At 36.0% G+C, this 20,799-nt stretch overlaps 1 protein-coding gene across 1 annotated transcript in view; it reads right to left on the reverse strand.

The window, feature by feature from the left end:
• Window positions 1-20,799, reverse strand: part of GPATCH2 (G patch domain containing 2) — a 200,168-nt gene that overhangs the window by 74,787 nt on the left and 104,582 nt on the right. Inside the window, exon 6 of the mRNA XM_011929437.1 lies at window positions 11,995-12,062. Within this exon, the coding sequence (XP_011784827.1) occupies window positions 11,995-12,062 (68 nt within the window). The remainder of the gene's footprint in view (window positions 1-11,994; window positions 12,063-20,799) is intronic.

Here is a 20,799-nt window from a genome sequence, read left to right on the forward strand (position 1 = left end):
TTTACTTTCTTGACTGAGGCATATTATTTCAGCTCTGTGCCCCACCCTATTTCGAAGTTTTCAGATTTTCTAGGGCCTGTGAGGGACAAATCAGCATTTATTTCATCAGACTCTTACGTTTATATTTATTCTACCTGCCTACTTAGGTGCAAATCTCCAAGTGCTTCTAGCTCTAGAAATTGGCTGAAATCTCTAATCTGCTGAAATGTTCCTTCTTTGTCATTGTGTGTTTACATCTTTTTTCTTCTTTCTAGTGGAATCCGGGTAGGATGAATAAAGATAAACGTTCAGAGCAGGAAACAACCCAAGCGACAGTGGTATCACTGAGGCCATGAAGAAATGTTTTAAGAAGGGAGTGGTCACTGGTGTTAAATATAGAGAAATCAAGTCTGACAGGAACTGAGAAAACACAACTGGAGGGGTCACTGGTGAGCTTTTCCAGAGAAGTTTCTAGAAAGTGATGTGGGAAGAAAGCAGGATTATAATATCATGGTAGGGTGGAGAAGAAGGATCTATACTGTAATCTACTCTTTCTAGAAGTTTGGCTTTCAAAGTATGAGAGAGAGAAAACACATTGGAGTTAAAGAAAATTAAAGGGGAGGTTAAAAATGTAGTAGATGATGAAAGAAGCTTTTGGAAAAGAAAAGAAAACCTTTCAATCAAAAGCATAGGTGTTAAGAGTTAGCTCTGGACAGGAGAAGAGAGATCTTTTCCTCTAAGTCTAAGAAAAAGGGGAGTGAAAGCATATTTGGATAAGTTTATCCAAATTTAAATAGCAGTCTTAATGAGTCTAAAGAACATAGGTAGTGAACATAAGATAAAAAAGCGGAGAGAGTATTAGGTTGTGGTAAGAAAATGGTATAATACCATTCAAAATTTCAGAGCTCTATTAGTTCTGGGTGATGTTTATATTTAAGAGCAGCCAGGGGAGTTTCTCAAGTAGCAGTCAGATGAAGAACACTGGATTCCAGGAGGAAAAAAAAAACTGTGCTAGGTGCCAGCATGTACTATTCCATCCAATCGCTGCCATGGCTTTGTTGATCATAGGAGTATTCAACATGCATTGAGCCCTTACCAAGGCCATTTAATCCTTGAACTACTTTAGGGGTAGTTACTAATACCATTCCGCAAATAAAGAAACAGGCTCAGAGAGATTAAGAGGTTTGCCAAAGATTTCATAACTAAGCGGCAGAGCGGGAATTCAGTTAGGTCTCCTGATTCCAAAGCTCATGTCCCTTCCAACCATTACACATGTTGTCATCAATTAGGATAGCTGAAGTTGATGCAGGGAAGAAAGACTAATTCAAGTGCCAAAGTCCTGTATGAATGCGGGCAAATAAGGAAAGGCAGATAGTAGTATGAACCTCAGACACCAAAAATGTTTTACCCAGGAGTAAAAAAGGAATAATCTGGAAAGGGCAATGATGCTGTCGGAAAATGGTGGCCTCTGTGTCCTAGGGTTTATAGGAATGAGAGGAGGCGAATGGCTTCCTCCTTTGAGCGGCCTGTTGAACTCACCCTGGCAGCTTTAGATGCTTCCTCTTCCAAACTCCCAATGTCTCTGCCAATATCTCCACTAAAGCTATTATATTCGTATACTGCAGTTGATTATTTATCCTAATAAAAAATCAGAGGTCCTTGAGAAAAGGATAATGATAGTAACACTAAGAGAAATAGTGGTAGCAGCTGTAGAAAATGTGGTAGAAGTAGTAATCAAAGTTGCAATGAAAGCACTATCACCACTCAATAAGTGTTAGTTGTGTGCTGGTTATCATTCTCATGGCCATACATGAATTATCTCATTCAATTCTTACAACAACTTTATGAAATAGTCCTATTACCATTCAAGCTCACACAGCTAGCAAGTACTGGAATCAGAATTTGAATTCAGTCTGTGTGATTCCATATCTTGTATTTTTCAACATATACTTCCCCTTCATTTCCTTCAAGTACTATCATGTTTTGGGGGCATAATGGAAAGGATTGGTTTTCTTTTCTTTCTTTTTTCTTTCTTTTTCTTTGTATTGCCATAATCTAGCATAATACATGGAAAATAAAAGTTACTTAATAACTTTCTAGTGACAAATGAGCAAACAAGGAAACACAGGAAGTAGCATCCTTGAAAGTCAGAGTCAAATTTACACAAAGACAGAGGAAGAAAAAAATGCTTTGAAAGAGAATGGGTATTTATTGATATGTATTTACACTGGAGCCAAGGTTCCACACGGGCTTCATGGAGAGACTAACAGTGATAGAAAAATCTGGGAGCAGGGAGCACAGAAGAGTTTAAAACTGATCGACTGTAAAGAATGGCTGGGCTTAGAGACACAGGCAGGTTGCCTGTTCTCACAATTCATAGGGTTGAATGTGGTTTCCAAATTCAGTTCTCCCTCTAGGACACAGACGCAGTTTAGGGAGGTCTAGGAACTAAGCCTGGCATATTATTTCATTTCGGCACTGCTGGTAACAGGAATAGTTATCACCTATCGAGCCCTCAGTACAGTGCTCTTTCAAGTACAGTAGAGCAGTTGTGGTTGGTAACTCTGTGGAGCAGAAATAATTTTTTTTTTTTTTAACGAATGACCAGAAAATAAACCTTTAGGAAAGAAGGTTTCTAAAAACTAAGATCTCTGCAGATGCAGAGTTCCACACTAATTCCTTCTCACTGTTTCTTAATTCCCCCTTTCCTCACCCACAGTGTTGAACTACAGGCAGCAGAAATGTATAGGATTTCATGGGAAGTCAATTAATATTATATCTAGACAAAAGGACAAAATCAACCTCAAGATTCTTAACTGAGGTCTCCTAAAAATGTACTTTTCAGAAGGAAAGAGCTATTGCAACTTGTAATATGGATTTTTATTGTTAGAGATAAGTTTCTGTTTTTGGACTCAGAGGCATAATTTCATTTTAACTTAATGGTGGGTCTAGTATATATAAAATGATCTAAACCTGTGCTAATATGGTAGCCACTAGCCATATATGGTCATTTAAATTTATTTAACTTAATTAATTAATTAATTAATTTATTTTTTGAGACAGAGTCTTGTTCCATCACCCAGGCTGGAGTGCAGTGGCACAATCTTGGCTCACTGCAACTTTCATCTCCTAGGTTCAAGTGATTCTCCTGCCTCAGTCTCTGAACTGGTTGGGATTACAGGCATGTTCCACCATGCCAGCTAATTTTTGTATTTTTGTAGAGACAAGGTTTCACCATGTTGGCCAGGCTGGTCTCGAACTCCTGATATCAAGTTATCCTCCCATTTCGGCTTAAATTTAAATTAATATTAAAAATTAAGTTTCTTAATTGCAATAGTTACACTTCAAGTGCTAAAGGCATATGCGGTTTAATAACTACCATACTGGGCAGTGAAAATTCATAACGTTTCCACTACTGTAAAGAGTTCTTCTGCTGGGTAACACTGGTCTAAGTGGATTATCACTAAATATATGAATTAACTTTTAAAATGGTATACAGTCTTCTATACCGACAGTTTCCCTGTGAACTATAACTACTTTATTGAAGAGACTTGCAAGTATGAAAAATTACACATGAGAGAGGAGGGAGGGGGACAAAGTAGAAATACATGTTAAACTCCTAACCCAATATACTGTAACAGGGTTTCATAGATCGAGATACGGAAATAAAAATTAGGGCAAGATAACAGAATATTAAGAAGCCATGTGACTAGGTAAGAACAGATCTTGGTAGCAATCGTAAGGAGGATGCCAAAAGGCGAATAGGGCACATTTATCAATGTAGACATTGACAGGGAGTTCATTCACACCAAGTGAACAATAAATAAGCAAAAGCAAACCAAAACCTTAAGTGGCTTTCCAAACACTCTTAGGAGAAAGAATCTGTAACATGACCTACCAGGTTTGGCATCATGTGCTCCTTGCTGATCCTTTTCTGGTCTCATTACATACCACATGCTTTTCCTTCCTGTATTGTTTTAGCATTCCTTTAGTTTCTTGAACACAACACATACGATTTTCTCTGCTTGAAATGCTTTTCTTGCCACCAATTCATTTAGATCCTAGAGATCTCATTAGCTGTCTCAATTCTAGTCTCAATGTCTAGTTCAAATTCAATTTTTACAAGTTCTTCTTTAGAGTACTTAGCTCAGTATATAATAATGCATTTATGTGTCAGTGTATAATTATACATTTGTGTGTGTGCTGACTAATCTCTATTATCTCTATCACATTGTAAGTAATGTGAGAATCACAACAACCGTGATCATGTCGTCTTATTCACTACTGTAAACCCAGCAACTAGTACACCCTCATAAATATCTTCTGAATGAATGGACAAATGAATGACTTGAGATATAGGATGGAGTTTCATCAACTATGGTTGCTATGTCATTTTATATGAAGGTAAAAGAATGAGAACACTGGGCTGTGTGATCTTTTAAGATTCCTTTGAGTTCTTATGCTCTATGGACTAGAAGACCACGATGCTAAAGGTGTTCCTCACTCAATAAAATGTCCTATGTAACAAAAAGTCAACTCTAAAATTATGCTCAAGAGGCCCTGCTAAAACTTTTTTTCTTGTATTAAACTACGAATTTTATGTAAATTCAGGAAGTTCAGCCTCATGCGGTTACTAAATCAGAAAGACCTAAGCTTGGATACAGGCTGTGCCACTTACTGACTAGGTGAATTCTGACAAATTGTTTTATTTTCTGAGTCTCAGTTTCTTCCTCATACATAAAATAAACTTAACCACTCTCAGTATTTGGAAGGCTTAAAACAACACTAAGAAATTGGCAGATGATGTTTAAAATAAATATTAATTTTCTTCCCCTAACAGTACAGTGGAATATAGTAATACGTAAACCTTTATTCCGTAAGTTTTAACATGCAACAATTACCTTTTAATTTCTAACTGTCTATAAAGAAACAAGTGCTAAAGGGCGTTACTTATACCCTAACAGGTTTAGCATGTTAACCAACAATTAATAGAGGCTTAATAAATTTGTCTTTTTAATTAACTTTTGGTTGAGTGATGTGTAGTGTGTGACTTCAGAAATGTCAAATTATTTATTAAATGGGGTCTAATACCTGCTATGACTATTTGAGAGAGGTAGTAAAAAATACTAAAAACAGTGGTGCATATGAAAATTGTCTGAAAAAATAAAATACCATGTACAATATAAAGTATGTCATTATCATCATCATTTTGAAATGTTTCATACCTAGTTTAATAACGTCTGTATTTTACTTAAGCACCTTGTAAAAATACCTTACATAAGAAAGGACTGTTACTATATTATATTTATTCTATAAATAAACTTAAGACATGTAAACTAAATGACTCACCCATGGGAATCACAATAAATCAGAAGAGGAATTGATCTGTATTTCTTATTTATCTCAATCTAGAGTTAAAGACACTTTCACTATAAAGCAATAGATGTTAAATTTCAAAGTGTAAAAAGTATTCCCAATGAACATAACCTTTAATCAAGGCAAATCTTGCTTTAAGCAAACTCGGTATTTACACAAAAGATAAAATAAGGGGTATTTGCTTTATAAAGGAATTCGTCATAGGATTATAATGAGTTACCCATGTGCATTTAAAGTAAGTTTGATTTACATACAATTCCTCAGGTAAATATCCTCTACTTAAAACTGAAATAAAACTAAAATATATAAATTGCACAATCGATTAAGAAATCATATTTATCTCTATTTAAAAGCAAGTATCTCACAAGTGATTGGAAAAAGAAAAAATTTCTGGAACCATTTACAGAGTACATAAAGGGAGGCTGAATTAATAAGAAGTAACTCCATTTTTATGCTTACATATATTTTTAATGTAGTCATATATTAATTTTATTTTTAACATTTTAATATTTGTAGCTTTAAAAAGTCAACAGAATAATTAAAATATAATTTCAAAACTTAGGTTACTTTTACTGAGAAATTAGATACTAATTGATCCTAGTCAATATTGATCTTAGTCAATATTTCATTTCTCTGTACTACATATTTCTGATTAAAAGAAACTTATCATACATTAATGATTGGACTTTAAATACAGTAATATGTTTTTCAAGGAAATAATTACTAGATGGTATTTAAAACAATTTGTACATTGTTGTGCTATTTTATTAAAATGATTGGATTTTTATATTATGACACTCTGTAAGGATTTTCTGTATCTGTCTTCAAAAATAAGACTGCAGCCTGGAGCAGTGGCCCACGCCTATAATCCCAGCACTTTGGGAGAAGAAGACGGGTGGATCACTTGAGGTCAGGAGTTCAAGACCAGCCTGGGTAACATGGTGAAGCCCCATATCTACTAAAAATACAAAAAAGTGGCTGGGCGTGGTGGTGGACGCTTACAGTCCCAGCTACTTAGGAGGCTGAGGCATGAGAATCACTTGAACCTGGGAGGCGGAAGTTGCAGTGCACCAAGGTCGTGCCACTGCATTCCAGTCTAGAGTGAGTCATCTGGCTTTTTCGTCCTCTAAATATAAAAGTAACATGTCCACTGAAATAAAGTTTGGTAGATACTAACATGTACCCCTACCTCACCTGCTCCTAGTAAAATACAAAACGAACTAGCAATCCCCATCATCAGTACCAATTTTAGTGTTTATTTCTGGTGGTGGTTTGTCTTATATCTTCTGCAAGCTAGTCTCTGAACTGAGTCTTTCTGAGCCTCAAGTTCTTATCTATAAAATTCAAGTGACTGGACTGGACAGCACCTAAGGTTCGTTCTAGCTCTAGTACTTGCTTCTTCTGCCAATTATCAATTGTATTTAACAAGTATTCAGTTGGTGCCTTCATGGATGCTTTCCATCACTAGCTAGCAGTAGAACTTGATAATCTTGAACCGAGGCCTATGATTTGAGCGTAACGCATTGTGATGTACAATGCAAGAGATTCAAAGTACAAGACAAAGTCTCCAACCTCAGCAAGTTCTTGGTCCATCAATGGGAATAAAACATGCATTTTACAATTATATAACAAATAATAATATGATAAATACCACAATCAAATAAAAATAAAAAAGAAAAAAATGGGAGATACAGAGAATGCTGATAGGAATTTGAGGGGAAACACCAATGATTCCTTAAAGGAGGTTATAGCAGATACTACTACTGCTTCCTCAATAGCTCTGAAATTGCCTCCTTCCAGATTTCTGGTTGTACCAGCAAACTAAACTGCTATTTGTTTAAACCATTACTTGTAGAATATTCTGTTACTTTTTCCTGAAAATATGCTGTACAACAGTGGTCTTTATCATTTTTGAGTATGTATTGCCTGAAATAGTTATGAAAACACTCTCCTCACGTAATGTTAGGAAGACATCTAACATTTTTCAACAAAAATTTAAACATTTGCAAGGATTTAATTTTCTATCAATTATAACTGATTATAAATTATCAACATATTGATAATTTAAAACAAAACCATTATGCTACTCTTTGAAATATATACGTTGGTACATAAATATTACTGTGATTTGATATCCTCCACCATTTATTTAAAACAAAAACCAAACCAGGATGCACATTTCTTTAAAAGTTGAAAATTTTACATAGTTTATTTTTATCCTTAACTCCTGTTTAACATATATTTAATATATAATCATATATTGGGTAACAGTAAACACAAAAAATAAAACAACAGTAAACATAAAAAATAAAATTTTATTAGAAAGGCATCATTAATGAGCTTTCCTGCCAAATCAGTTCATTGACAAGTACGTCTTTTACTGTCAATTGTATTACCATCTTCTAATTTCATAGAGTGCTCAGAAACCTTGTTCACACAAACTGGTAAATGGAAAAAAAAGGAACCTGGTTAGCACAGTCACGTGATTATTTAAAGTCTTTTGGAGTTTTATGCCCAAAGTCACAAAACAACTTCTAGGTTAAGAAATATTTATAATAATCTAGCAGTTGCTGAAAAAAAAGAATTAGAGGCTGGGTACAGTGGCTCACATCTGTAATCCCAGCACTCAGGGAGGCTGAGGCGGGCAAATCACCTGCAGTCAGGAATTCGAGACCAGCCTGGCCACGAGACCAGCCTGGCCAACACAGTGAAACCCCGTCTTAACCAAAAACATCCAAAAAAAAATTATCTGGGCGTGGTGGCGCACGCCTGTAGTCACAGTTACTCTGGAGGCTGAGGCAGGAGAATCGTTTGAACTGGGAGGTGGAGGTTGCAGTGAGCTGAGATCATGCCACTGCACTCCAGCCTGGGTGACAGAGGGAGAATCCATGTCAAAAGAAAAAATAAAATAAATAAAATAAAGTAAACATGAAATAAAATTAGAAACTGTATACCTAAGTAGCAAAACGCTTTGTGATTTATTCATTAAATCCAATCCCTCAACATCAATACTAGCACAATATTTGAAATATCTCTGTTTAGAGCTCGGAAAGATTTTATAGTGTGCACCAAAGATTAGGATTGGTAGGGGTGTCTTTTTTCCCTAAGGAAGAAGAAAGGCACTGGGAAAAGTAAGAACCAGCAAAATAACCGGGGCTGATAATTTTCAGGAAAGACGTTTATAAATGGAAGCAAGGGATTTGAAAATTGACTCCCTTAAAACTACTGGTGATTCTGCTAGAAATTATTTGTATATCCTGAGGGTATGAGCACCTTAGTTTTTCTACTATGAGATGCTGAATTTGATAATAAGAGTCAGTTTCATGTATCTAACTCAGGGAGCAGGAGGAATGGAAGAAGGGTAACAGGCAGTATAGAATCACTTATTTCAGCTAGGAAGTTGGGGAACCATATAACTAAAACTCTCTGGCCAGAGTGGATACTGGCCGTATACTTTCTTCTGATAAAGGAGCTGATGGGAACATTTCAGATATTGGGTTTTTCTCCTAGAGCAATAAAAGAGACAAGCTGAAGTAAAATGGAGTCAGTTTTAAGGCAGACAGGCAGGCCAGTCCCTAGAAGGGCATCAACCTACGTAACTTAACTGGAAGTCTGTGTGTGTTTGTGTCTACACAACATTGCCTGTAGACTTATTTATTTGTGTAAAAGAAAATTTCCATGATGTGGTGTCCTGTGGCTTCTCCTTGTCAAGAGTGGGATCTGTAAGGGACCTCCTCCTCATTGGCTCTACATAGGTAAGGGATGGGCCTGAAGAAAGGGATGAAAATATAGACTTACTAAATAAGCCTATAAAACATTATCGAGGCCAAGCATGGCAGCTCACAGCTGTAATCCCAACGTTTTGGGAGGTGGAGGTGGAGGTGGTATGATTGCTTGAGCCCAGGAGTTCATGACTAGCCTGGGCAACACGGTGAGACCACATGTCTACCAAAAAAAAGAAAAATTAGCCAGGCATGGTGGCCCATGCTTATGGTTCCAACCACTTGTGGAGTTGAGGCCGGAGGATCACTTGAGCCTGGGAGGTCGAGGCTTCAGTGAGCCATGATAGTGACTGCACCATTGCACTCCAGCCTGAGCAACAGAGCAAGACCCTGTCTTTAAAAAAATAAATAAATAAAACAAAATATAATCTAAATTGAATTAAAGTCTTATAATCAGGCAATTGCAGCTGGGGAAATCACGTTTAGAACCCCTAAATGGAAACAGGCAGTGGCATGGAAGCTAGATTTAACAAGCAAAATGACTCTAGTCTAGATCTTCCTGAATACCTCTCTGTAGGATTTCTCTGACAAAAAGCATGAGCCTGCTGACAAAGATTTCCTAAAGACCCATACCTACTTGCTGGAGGCCATGGCTTTGAACTGCCTCAGGGCAGAAGCCATTAAACGAAGGAGACTAAGAGTAGAGGAAGAACATGGAGGCCAGCAGCATTTGCTGGCATGGAATTGTAACAACAAACACAACAGAAACCACTATATTTTTGATGAAATGCTAGTGCTGACATAAATAACTTGGTCAACAAGAGTCTGTGACTGCTTAGTTCCTTAGGCAGATGACAAACCTCTTACTTTCACCAACAAGAAATGGGCTGATAAAACTGTGCAGTACCCTTTAAGGCATCTGCTGCTATGAACATACCAGTTGAGATCTTCAGAGGAAGAATAACAAGTTAGGTTCTCCAAGAGAGGAGAGAGGGAACTGCTTGCCAAATTGGATATATGCGTTGTGACATGCTGAGTATTAAGTATCTCATTTCCTGAATGAGAACTTTTGTTGAAATAGCCTACCTTAGGCCAGATGTAGTGGCTCACACCTGTATTCCCAGCACTTTGGGAGGCTGAGGCAGGCGGAAGGCCTGAGGTCAGGGGTTTGAGACCAGCCTGGCCAACATGGGGAAACCCCATCTCTGCTAAAAACACAAAAATAAGCCGGGTGTGGTGGCACGCGCCTGTAGTCCCAGATACTCAAGAGGCTGATGCAGAAGAATCGCTTGAACCAGGAAGGCAGAGGTTGCAGTTAGCCGAGATTGCGCCACTGCACTCCAGCCTGGGCGACAAGAACGAGACTCTGTCTCAAGGAAAAAAAAAAAAAGAAATAGCCTACCTTCTCCACAATTCTATAGTCTATGCATGCACTTTGAATTTATAGGCCACTATAAGATTATTATATCATTTTGCTATATCTGAACAATAATCTCTATTTTTTATTTGTTAAGTAGTGATTTTAAAAAATAGAAACTAATGGATCCTAATATGTTTGCTTGCCACAAAAAATTTATTCAATAATTAATTCATGTCTTCCCAAAGGCCTTTTTAAAAGTTCAATCAAATTTGCAGGAGATATATGGTATTGATCTAAAATACACAACAAGTTAAGCTTTTCCAACAAAGATGTATTTACAGATAGAATTAACCCATGGAAATTCAAGCAATAATTTACCAAAGTCAAAGCTACAACTACTTAGTTTTTAAAAATTATCTAGTAAGTAGTCTCCTCCTTTTGTTGCAAAACGGAAATACATTCTGGTTGTTTCACAGCTCTTTGTATTATTACCAAATGCTTGGCAGTAGCAGGAAGTAGAGAAGTAATGAGAAAAAAAAAAAGTCTTTTTTTTTTTTTTTTTTTTGAGAGATAGGAGTCTCGCCCTGTTTTCCAGGCTGGAATGCCTCTGCTCACTGTAACCTGCCTCCCAGGTTCAAGTGAGTCTCCTGTCTCAGCTTCCCAAGTAGCTGGGACTACAGGCATGCACCACCACGACCAGCTGATTTTTGTATTTTTAGTAGAGACTGGGTTTCACGATATGTTGGCCAGGCTGGTCTCGAACTCCTGACCTCAGGTGATCTGTCCACCTTGGCCTCCCAAAGTGCTGAGATTACAGCCCTGAGCCACCACGCTTGCCCCCCCCCACAAAAAAAACAAAAAACAAAAAACAAAACAACAACACAGTCTTTTACTCTTTTTTTTTTCTTCCGTCTGTGATGGAGCCTCACTCTGCTGCCGAAGCCGGAGTACAGAGGCATGGTCTCAGCTAACTGCAACTTCCGCCTCCTGGGTTCAAGCGATTCTCCTTCCTCAGCTCCTGAGTAGCTGGGATTACAGGCATGTGCCACCATGCCTGGATAATTTTTGTATTTTTAGTAGAGATGGGTTTCGCCATGTTGGCCAGGCTGGTCTCAAACTCCTGACCTCAGGTGATCTGCTCTCCTCAGCCTCCCAAAGTGCTGGGATTCTGGGCATGAGCCACCATGCCTGGCTTAGTACTCTTCATTTTAGTATTTTAGAAGGGTTGGGATAGAGAATAAGGATGGAGGTGTAGGAAAGCTTGATGCTACTCAATGTAATGAAAATTTAAATTTTTAAAGATAATATATACATTTCAATAATGCATGAATTTCAAATACTATCACAAATAACAGAATAACTGTATTTAAAAATCTCCATTTAAATTTTGTCATGGTTTTCATTTAAATTGTTCTTACATTATTACCAATGGTAAATTATACTTACTCTTTTTAAAAAGTACAAATTAAACCAGCTTTACTAGTAGTTGCTAATAATTTCCCCAAAGAGCTAAGTAGAATACTTCAATAAGGTTATATAAACACGTTGAGTACTCACTCATGATGATGAGAATCTGGAGAAAAATGAACCATTCTCTTGTTACCTACTGGGCCAGGAGTGGGTACCTACAGGGAAATTTAAAAAGAAAAAATAAATTTCAGATTTGTATATAAAACGACCATGGATAACAGTGATATATCAATTTGAGGACATCACTCTAAAATTGAGAATACAAGATTTTCATATCTCTGACAACATTGTGTGGATCAAAAGTATAATTTAATTCCTGGTAAGAATACTCTACTTGTTTTGGTCTAGTGTATTTCCTCTGCTAGATTTTTTTTTTTTTTTTTTTTTTTTTGAGATGCAGTCTCGCTCTGTCCCCCAGGCTACAGTGCAGTGGCCCGATCTCAGCTCACTGAAAGCTCCGCCTCCCAGGTTCACGCCATTCTCCTGCCTCAGCCTCCCCAATAGCTGGGACTACAAGCGCCCGCCACCACGCCCGGCTAATTTTTTGTGTTTTTAGTAGAGACGGGGTTTCACCGTGTTAGCCAGGATGGTCTTGATCTCCTGACCTCGTGATCGGCCCGCCTCGGCCTCCCAAAGTGTTGGGATTATAGGCGTGAGTCACGGCGCCCGACCCCTCTCCTAGATTTTTAAGATTATTTTAAAAAAATCTTGGCCGGGCACAGTGGCTCACGCCTGCAATCCCAGCACTTTGGGAGGCTGAGGTGGGCGGATCACCTGAGGTCAGGAGTTTGAGACCAGCCTGGCCAACATGGTGAAACCCCATCTATACTAAAAAATGCAAAAATTAGCCAGGCATGGTGGCACGCACCTGTAATCCCAGCTACTCGGGAGGCTGAGGCAGCAGAATCGCTTGCGTCCAGGACGCAGAGGCTGCAGTGAACTGCCAGCTTGTCACTGCACTCCAGCCTGGGTGACAGAGCAAGACTCTGTCTCAAAATAATAAAAATAAATAAATAAAAGACTATTTACAATAGTGTAAATATCCTTTTAAAAAACACAGACCAGTGACTTCTTATGTTAAAAAAAAAAGTTTAATTAGATCAGTGTTAAGCAGATATTTCCGAGGACCAATGTATTTGTAGCTAGATCCTAAATATAAATAACATGTATTATAACACATACATTTAAATATATACAAAAACTTAGATCAAGGAAGTGGTGAGCAACCCTTTTCATAGTTTCCCAAGAAGATAGGAGTCATCTGTGTATTTACATAGTATAAAATACAATTTCATGTAAGAGAAAAATATTTTCACTCCTTTATTTCTAAATAAAATTTAAAATCTGAAGTAAGCTACTCCTATTTTTTTTTAGAATTTCATAACTTTCTTATATAGATGGTTCTCAAAGGGAACATAGCACTGCACAGGAATGAATCTATCAATCACAATTGACAAGGCATACATTTACAGCAAAAGGCTTTAAGTTATGTTCCATTTTAACAACAAAAAAACCCCTCCGTAATTATAGAAGTGCCATTTATACAGGATGGGGGTTGAAAAGCATGAGACAGTAATAAAATTCCTCTTAGAGAACACCCTAACATTTTCAAAACCTTACTTCTTCTAGTATCACTTGGGTTACAAGAATGCCAGCATATACTCAGAAATTCCAAGAAATGCAAATACTGCAAATGTGCACAGATGATGACATTAATAACCCTATGGTTTGAGCACCACAGGTAAACATGTGGCTCAACTCCAGGACTGCATCCTGCATTCATCTCAAAATGAGGTTTTCATGCTATTCCAGTGGGTATCCCTGGAATACCGTAATCCATTTTCTACACTGTGGCTATGAGAAAAGCCGACTGTGCCTATGTCATGCTTTGTTAGAGGTTCATGATCACATTATCTCATGGTGGACCTGACACTTTTATTCAGTTTACAGTATGTTCTATGTACAGGCAACTTATTTCCTTTGCCAAGGCTGCTGACAACCTTTTCCACACTATATTAATCTTGTTTACTGACTTTATCTCTGTACAAATATCAGAAAACTAAACTTTTTATCTCAGAGAAAAAATAAACAACGTGTTGACAGAAGCAGAAGCTATTTTCAGGACTAAAATTGCTTGTTTACCTGAAGCTATACTTATGGAAAAATGTTTAAGTCTTGCTCTGGTTTGAAATACATAATCTGAAATTTAATAAATAAAGAAATTTCACATACACCCATGTGATAAATTGCCTGATGAAAACAAAGCAACTGAATACAATAAAACAGAATTTATAGCTAATTTATACCATAATACAAATGTAAGCTTTCAATCTAGTCAGAAATAATCATACTAGGTATTTCTCAGCAATCATATACATGTATAAAAAACTGTAAGCTCAATTCAATTGCAGCAAGTAACCCACAAAAGATTTATAGTTTCAAGTGTAGATATTTACATGATTTTACATACTTACCTAGTACATGATCCCTTTAAAAAGGCAGAGGTGACTATCCTTTATTGTTATTTTAACTAAATTTTTGTTTTACTTTTAAAGATATGCGAAAATAGGCACAGTTTAGAAATTTACTTTTTTTAATGAAATAAAGCAACATATGATCTCTTCAGGGTCAATGTCAGTGGTCTGTCTCAGGAGCAAAATGTTCTTAAAACGGGAACCTTTTGCTACTGTGGCAACTAGACACACTTACCGAAAATTTGAGAATAATATCTTTAATATAGAATTCAGCTTGTGGAAAGCAGTGTTATACTGAAGTTTTAGTGAATTTTAAACTTTAAAACATGTTTAATCTGATTATTAGGAGAATACTTCAAAATACTATCAAACTTCAAGGAACACACTTAAGGAATTCTTTCTAAAAGTTTCATCATTTATTCAAGATAGAAAATAATCTTTATAAAAATTAAAGAAGCAGTTTTAAACATTAGATCAAAGTATTAAATTCTAGCATACAATTAAGTATGGTGACTGTTTTCTTCTCCAAAACATATGCTTTCTAGTGATTTCAGAACTGTCTTCGAAAACACAAATTTTGCCGGGCGCGGTGGCTCAAGCCTGTAATCCCAGCACTTTGGGAGGCCGAGACGGGCGGATCACGAGGTCAGGAGATCCAGACCATCCTGGCTAACACGGTGAAACCCCGTCTCTACTAAAAATACAAAAAAACTAGCCTAGCCGGGCGAGGTGGCGGGCGCCTGTAGTCCCAGCTACTCGGGAGGCTGAGGCAGGAGAATGGCGGAAACCCGGGAGGCGGAGCTTGCAGTGAGCTGAGATCTGGCCACTGCACTCCAACCCGGGCGGCAGAGCAAGACTCCGTTTCAAAAAAAAAGAAATCACAAATTTTAAGAAATTGTTTCTCTTTAAATATCTAATACAATATTCACATAGTAAAGTTTATTAGTGAGAAAAATACATTTTATTCCATAAGATTAGATAGGAAACAAGGAAATAGGTATTCTGTTCTTCATGAGAAACAGTATCTTCACAATCCAATTCTTATAACTGACAAAACCCTGGAGACAATCATTTATGTAATTAGTCAATATTAATGTTGATAACCTTAGACGTCACATTACAAGCCCTGAATCCTTATGATTCATTTGTTAAATATTACTACATAAATAACGACTACTATCCGAAATAAAGCAGATATATTTCTTTTTATTAGATGCTTATCACACAAAGTCTTAAGAAGTAAACTGAAAGTTAGAAAGGAGTTGATGGTTTCTAGATAACATAACTTTTGTGTCCTAATTGTAAAAGATCACATGGGTCATAGATTTTGCTGCTGTTTAAATATCATCAATCTCAGGAAATAAGAATGTAGTAGCAAGAGATGAAAATTTAACAATAGTTGTACAAGTACCACTATCGATTCAGGAGGTCAATATGCACCAATATATTGGAAATTCTGCTAAATGATCAATTATCAATGACAAAATATCTGTTCTCTCAAAGTTATTAGACATATTAAAAGCAATTTCTTATTCTTTTTGTCCCTGATGTATTGACACCAATTTCATGATTTTACTTAAAAGATAAAAAGTTGGTTTTACTTCTCATTTTCATTTAATTGTGTCATTATCAAATCCAATGCATGCCATACTATTCTTTCACAATTACGTAACCAAACAAATAACTTTCCAAATCTGGTAAACTTCTCTGAGACACAAGAGTCTTGTAAGATTAATACAGAGGCCATTCAATATGGATGATATCTTACTTATACTCTCAATGATTAAGATTCCTTCTGTAAATTAATGAAGTTTCTTTTCATGGCCACATGTAAGAACAAGAAACCATCATCCTTTCTTCCCTCCTTCTAGTACAGCTGGTCTCCTTCAATTTTGCTCTGCTTTTCAACTATATTTTATTTGCCTTCCAAATTCTACTCTGCTTCAGTGCCCACATTGACAAACACTTATGTTGGCAAGCTGCCATTCAAAAGAAGGCCTTTCCATTTTGTGAAGACTGGTCAATCAAATATGCCTGGTCTCCAGGCTGTCGGGAGGCACTGCCTCAGGCTCCGGGCCAGTTTGTCAAGACCCAGAAGTTTCTGGTTTCTCTTATGGCAATTATTAATTTGACTCAACTTCTTTGAAGAAAGAAACAAGACTTTTAAGTAAAATAATATTCTAAATGTTTTACAGTAATTCATTTTAATTAATAGACATTGAAATAAATGTGTTGAATATTTATCTCCATACAGAAGACTAAAGGAAGATTCTTCGAAAGCATTTCATATGAGCGCACTTTTGTTTTTTATTGGTGTTTTAAAAGTTCTGTTACAAGATAGTTGGAGGAATGAATAAAATATTTCATTGTATCACCTGTTCTTATTACAGAGTGGTCACAAATCACAAAAAGCACAATCTGTTTGGGGATGAGAAACATTCAAGGAAATAACATTTTACTTTTAAAGCAACATACAAAAATGTAAAAATTACTTTAGAATTGCTTTTAAAGAAAATACAAAAAGTGATAATTCAAGGAGCATAAATTGGATATCATTTATAAGATTAAAAGGAAACAAAGTAGTTATCTGATTTAAGAGGAATAAAAAATCATCTCTAAGAAGGGAGTTGCATGCAATTTATCTCCCCCTGCTCCAATCCATCTTACCAATGTGCCAAATTCAACTTTCTAAATTGCTGCTTTTCACATGTCAACTTTCTCATTCCACAGCCATCCATGGCTCTACACTGAAAGTAAAATGAAAACTAATGAGATATGCATGCAAGGCTTTCCCTGAGCTGATCCTTACTTACTTGCCAATGTGATCTAGCACCTTATGCAGCCACCGAGAGCTTCTTATTCTAAATTCAGTACTGCTTAGTTGGTACAATTCAACTAGTAACCTAATGCACATATAAAATTATGCTTAACCTTATCATGTAATAAGTGATATGTGTTCCCTTTCAGTTGGGTGATTTTAGTTATATTGTTACATTGAACTAATCTTTTTGATGTCTTGATAAAAGTCAAGTTATGGAGCTCCTCTAATTCCAAGGGTTGTTTTGATTGTTGTTTTTTAAACCGAAAAATATTAGTAAATATAATTCACATAATAATTCATATTTCACCTTTATCTGTCTAGATTTCTATTAAAGTAAAAATGCATTCATATGGCAGGCCAGGAAAAATCCTCATCACTGGCTACAAGAAATGAAAAAATTGGTGCATATGAAATATATGTCATAAAACCAAACATCTAATGTATGCCTGGTAATGTGTCTAATGCTAGGGAGAAGTCACTAGAAATCCTCACCTACCAGATGTTTTAGTTTCAGACAATGTCCTCCTAGAAAGAATATTCAGGAAGGAAGATGATCCATTCCTGAGGACAATTGAATTACAGGAGTGTTCAAAACTGTTGTAGAAAATCACTAAGGTTATACAATATAACTCAGTTTTCCAACGGAGAAAATACCTCAAAATTTGGAATTTTATAAAATCTAATAATGGTACAAAAAGCCATACCAGGTTCCTATCATTCATATCTTTAAAAATACCAATATTCACAAGCAATCTTGCTCTTATTAGCAGAGCTCACACTGTATGACTTTTAGGAAAAGACTTTGAACTAGAACCTATATAGTATTGACTATTCATAGCATTCATGTTATCTAAATTATAGTATAGTGGGTGAAACTGATTATTTTTACCTGTTGGTCAAGGTGAAAATAAAAATTCTGTATCGTTTGTTATGTTTTTACAATGCAATTTTAAATCTTTCTTGGTAGGACTTAAGCATGAACAAACTGACAAAGAATGTGTAATAATGAGCACAAAAGATATATCAAAAATTAATATAATTAGAAATATTTCTATTGTCATTAATAATAATATCCCTATTTTTATTTGTTTAAATTTATTTAAGTGTATTTACTTATTTCAGACAAGGTCTCATTCTATTGCCCAAGCAAGAGTACTCACAACTCATAGCTTAATGACAGCTCACTGCACCCTCAAACTCCTGGGCTCAAGCAATTCCCCTGCCTCAGCTGCTGGAGCAGCTAGGACTACAGGTGCATACCACCATGCCCAGTTACTTTTTAAAATTTTGTAGAGAGCTGGGGCCCTGCTATGTTGGGTGCGCTGGTCTTGAACTTCCAGCCTCAAGTAATCTTCCCACCTCAGCCTCCACAAGTACTGGGATTACGGGCATGAGCTACGGTGTCCAGTCACTCCTGTTCTTTATAGCCTGCTTTACGGCTTGCTTTTCATAAACAATGTGCCTAGAGTGAAGAAACATCATTATTCTCAAATAATAGTGAAGAAACTAACACTCACAGAGGTGAGGGCACATGCCCTAGATGATAGGGACTGAATTAAGCTAACTTTGAATCAAAATTGTCCAATTTACCACCTAGTACTTTTTCCCTTACAGGGAGACTGCAAAAAACAAAAACAAAAAAACACATCAAAACCAATGTTTTCTGTATTTGGGGATTTGTCCCAGGAGATGATGGCCTGAATCTAGAATACACTCTAGGAAAATCTTCAGCCAAGGATACTCTAGACCTTGCCTGTAACTTCTGGGTAGCATGTGGGCTATTTTTAGTATATGCAATGCAGGGCACCGCAGCACTAAACAGGGTTACCAGCACATATTATAGATGGACTAACAAGAATAACAAATGGCTCCCCTATTCATCATTACAGCAAAAGAAGGATAACATTTACAAAGTGTAGCAGAGGGGAGCAAACACTCCACGATGAGAATATGTGAAAGAACTTGGGGAAAATTAGAGAACTTAGGCTATTTTTCCTTTGAAAGCAGATATAAATCTAAATACATGATTACATCTTTAAACCAGAAAGGTTAAAAAAAAAAAAAAAAAAAAACAGCCAGAAATAAACCACAGAGAAGTACAAGGCTTGCCTTTCTATTAAGGATTAGCCTTCCTAGAGGAATCCGTATGTGTGTTGCAGGGAAGATGCTAACCTTACAGCTGAGAGCATTGCATTAAGTAGTGCATAAAGACATAGACTTCAGCTAGTTTCAAAGTGATCTTACTATATTTTTAAGAGCAGCACATATAGTTCTCTATGAAATGACAGAATGAAAATTGCACTAAAGTTTAGAAATATATACATACACATATAGTTGTATGTATGACAACATTAGCAATTATGTTTTTAACATAAAACGAAACAATGTCATTGTTTTAAATCTTCATTTTAAACAATTTTTTTTCCTAGTTAAAGCCAATCTGCATTGATAATTAAGAATTTAGAATTATTGGTCTATTACAATAATAATACATCTAATTATTAAATACATACCTTCTCATTTCTGGTATACACTACTAATGAAAAATCTAAATGCTTTCACAGAAAAGATTAATCACTACATACTTCAAAAACAAATATAGCAACAACTTTTTTCATACCACTCCATCGTAATACTATTTTTGTTAAGTAAGGAACTAAAAATTAACCGATCAGAATGATGCCCAATACTGATAGTAAAGAGTTTCACTTTGCCATCCAGTTTTAGTAACAAGCTGTGAGTGGCCTCTACTGGCTGACCAAAGGCTTCCTAAATCCCTCATTTATGAAGCTTGCAATATTATAAGAGTCAAGAAAATAAGGATGTGTCCACGTATGTTTACGTAGAATCCACTGTGCATAAAGATTTTCTTTTATGAATAAATCACAAAATAATAAACAAAATTGTATGTAAGATGGTGTAAAAAACTTTCATCATTTCATCCCACTGCTATATGCTTGCATTATATTGGCAATCTATATATCTTCTAAAATTCTAATTTATATACCATGATAATCTAAATGTGGATTTTCTTAATTCATATCAAAGCAATTCACATCTGCATTTAAAAATAAATAGTTTTGGGGACTCGTTCAACACACACACACACATACAACTTCTCAAAATTAAGTTTATATTTAGGATTGGCAAACTGACTTTGGAGGCAAACACACAGAAGACTGAATTTAAAAACTTGAAAGAATTTTTAATTTTAAAAAAGATTAATATTTTATGTAATGGTTTATGAAAATACTATCCTGGAAACACAGTAATCTAAAGCAATTTAAAAATTTCTACATTGTTGCTCCTATGTTTGGGAGGGAGTAATTTTATATTTAAAATGAAATAGCAGGCAAGAATGCAAAACCTTGCTTATGTTAGGAAATGTCCATTCAGTATTCATAATAGAGAAGAAAAAATATTTCAGTTTTTGCTCAGCAGCTTCCTAATAATAAAAGCTTCCCGTATGTGGGAAAATTTGTAATTTGTATTTATCTATTTAAACATACAATCATATATTTGATTCACTTCATCCTTTACCCAATCTATTCACCTGAATATACTCTATTAAAAATTATTAGCAAATATATCTAATCA

Source organism: Colobus angolensis, unplaced genomic scaffold, assembly GCF_000951035.1.
Source record: "Colobus angolensis palliatus isolate OR3802 unplaced genomic scaffold, Cang.pa_1.0 Scaffold81, whole genome shotgun sequence".
NCBI classification, from domain to species: Eukaryota; Metazoa; Chordata; class Mammalia; order Primates; family Cercopithecidae; genus Colobus; species Colobus angolensis.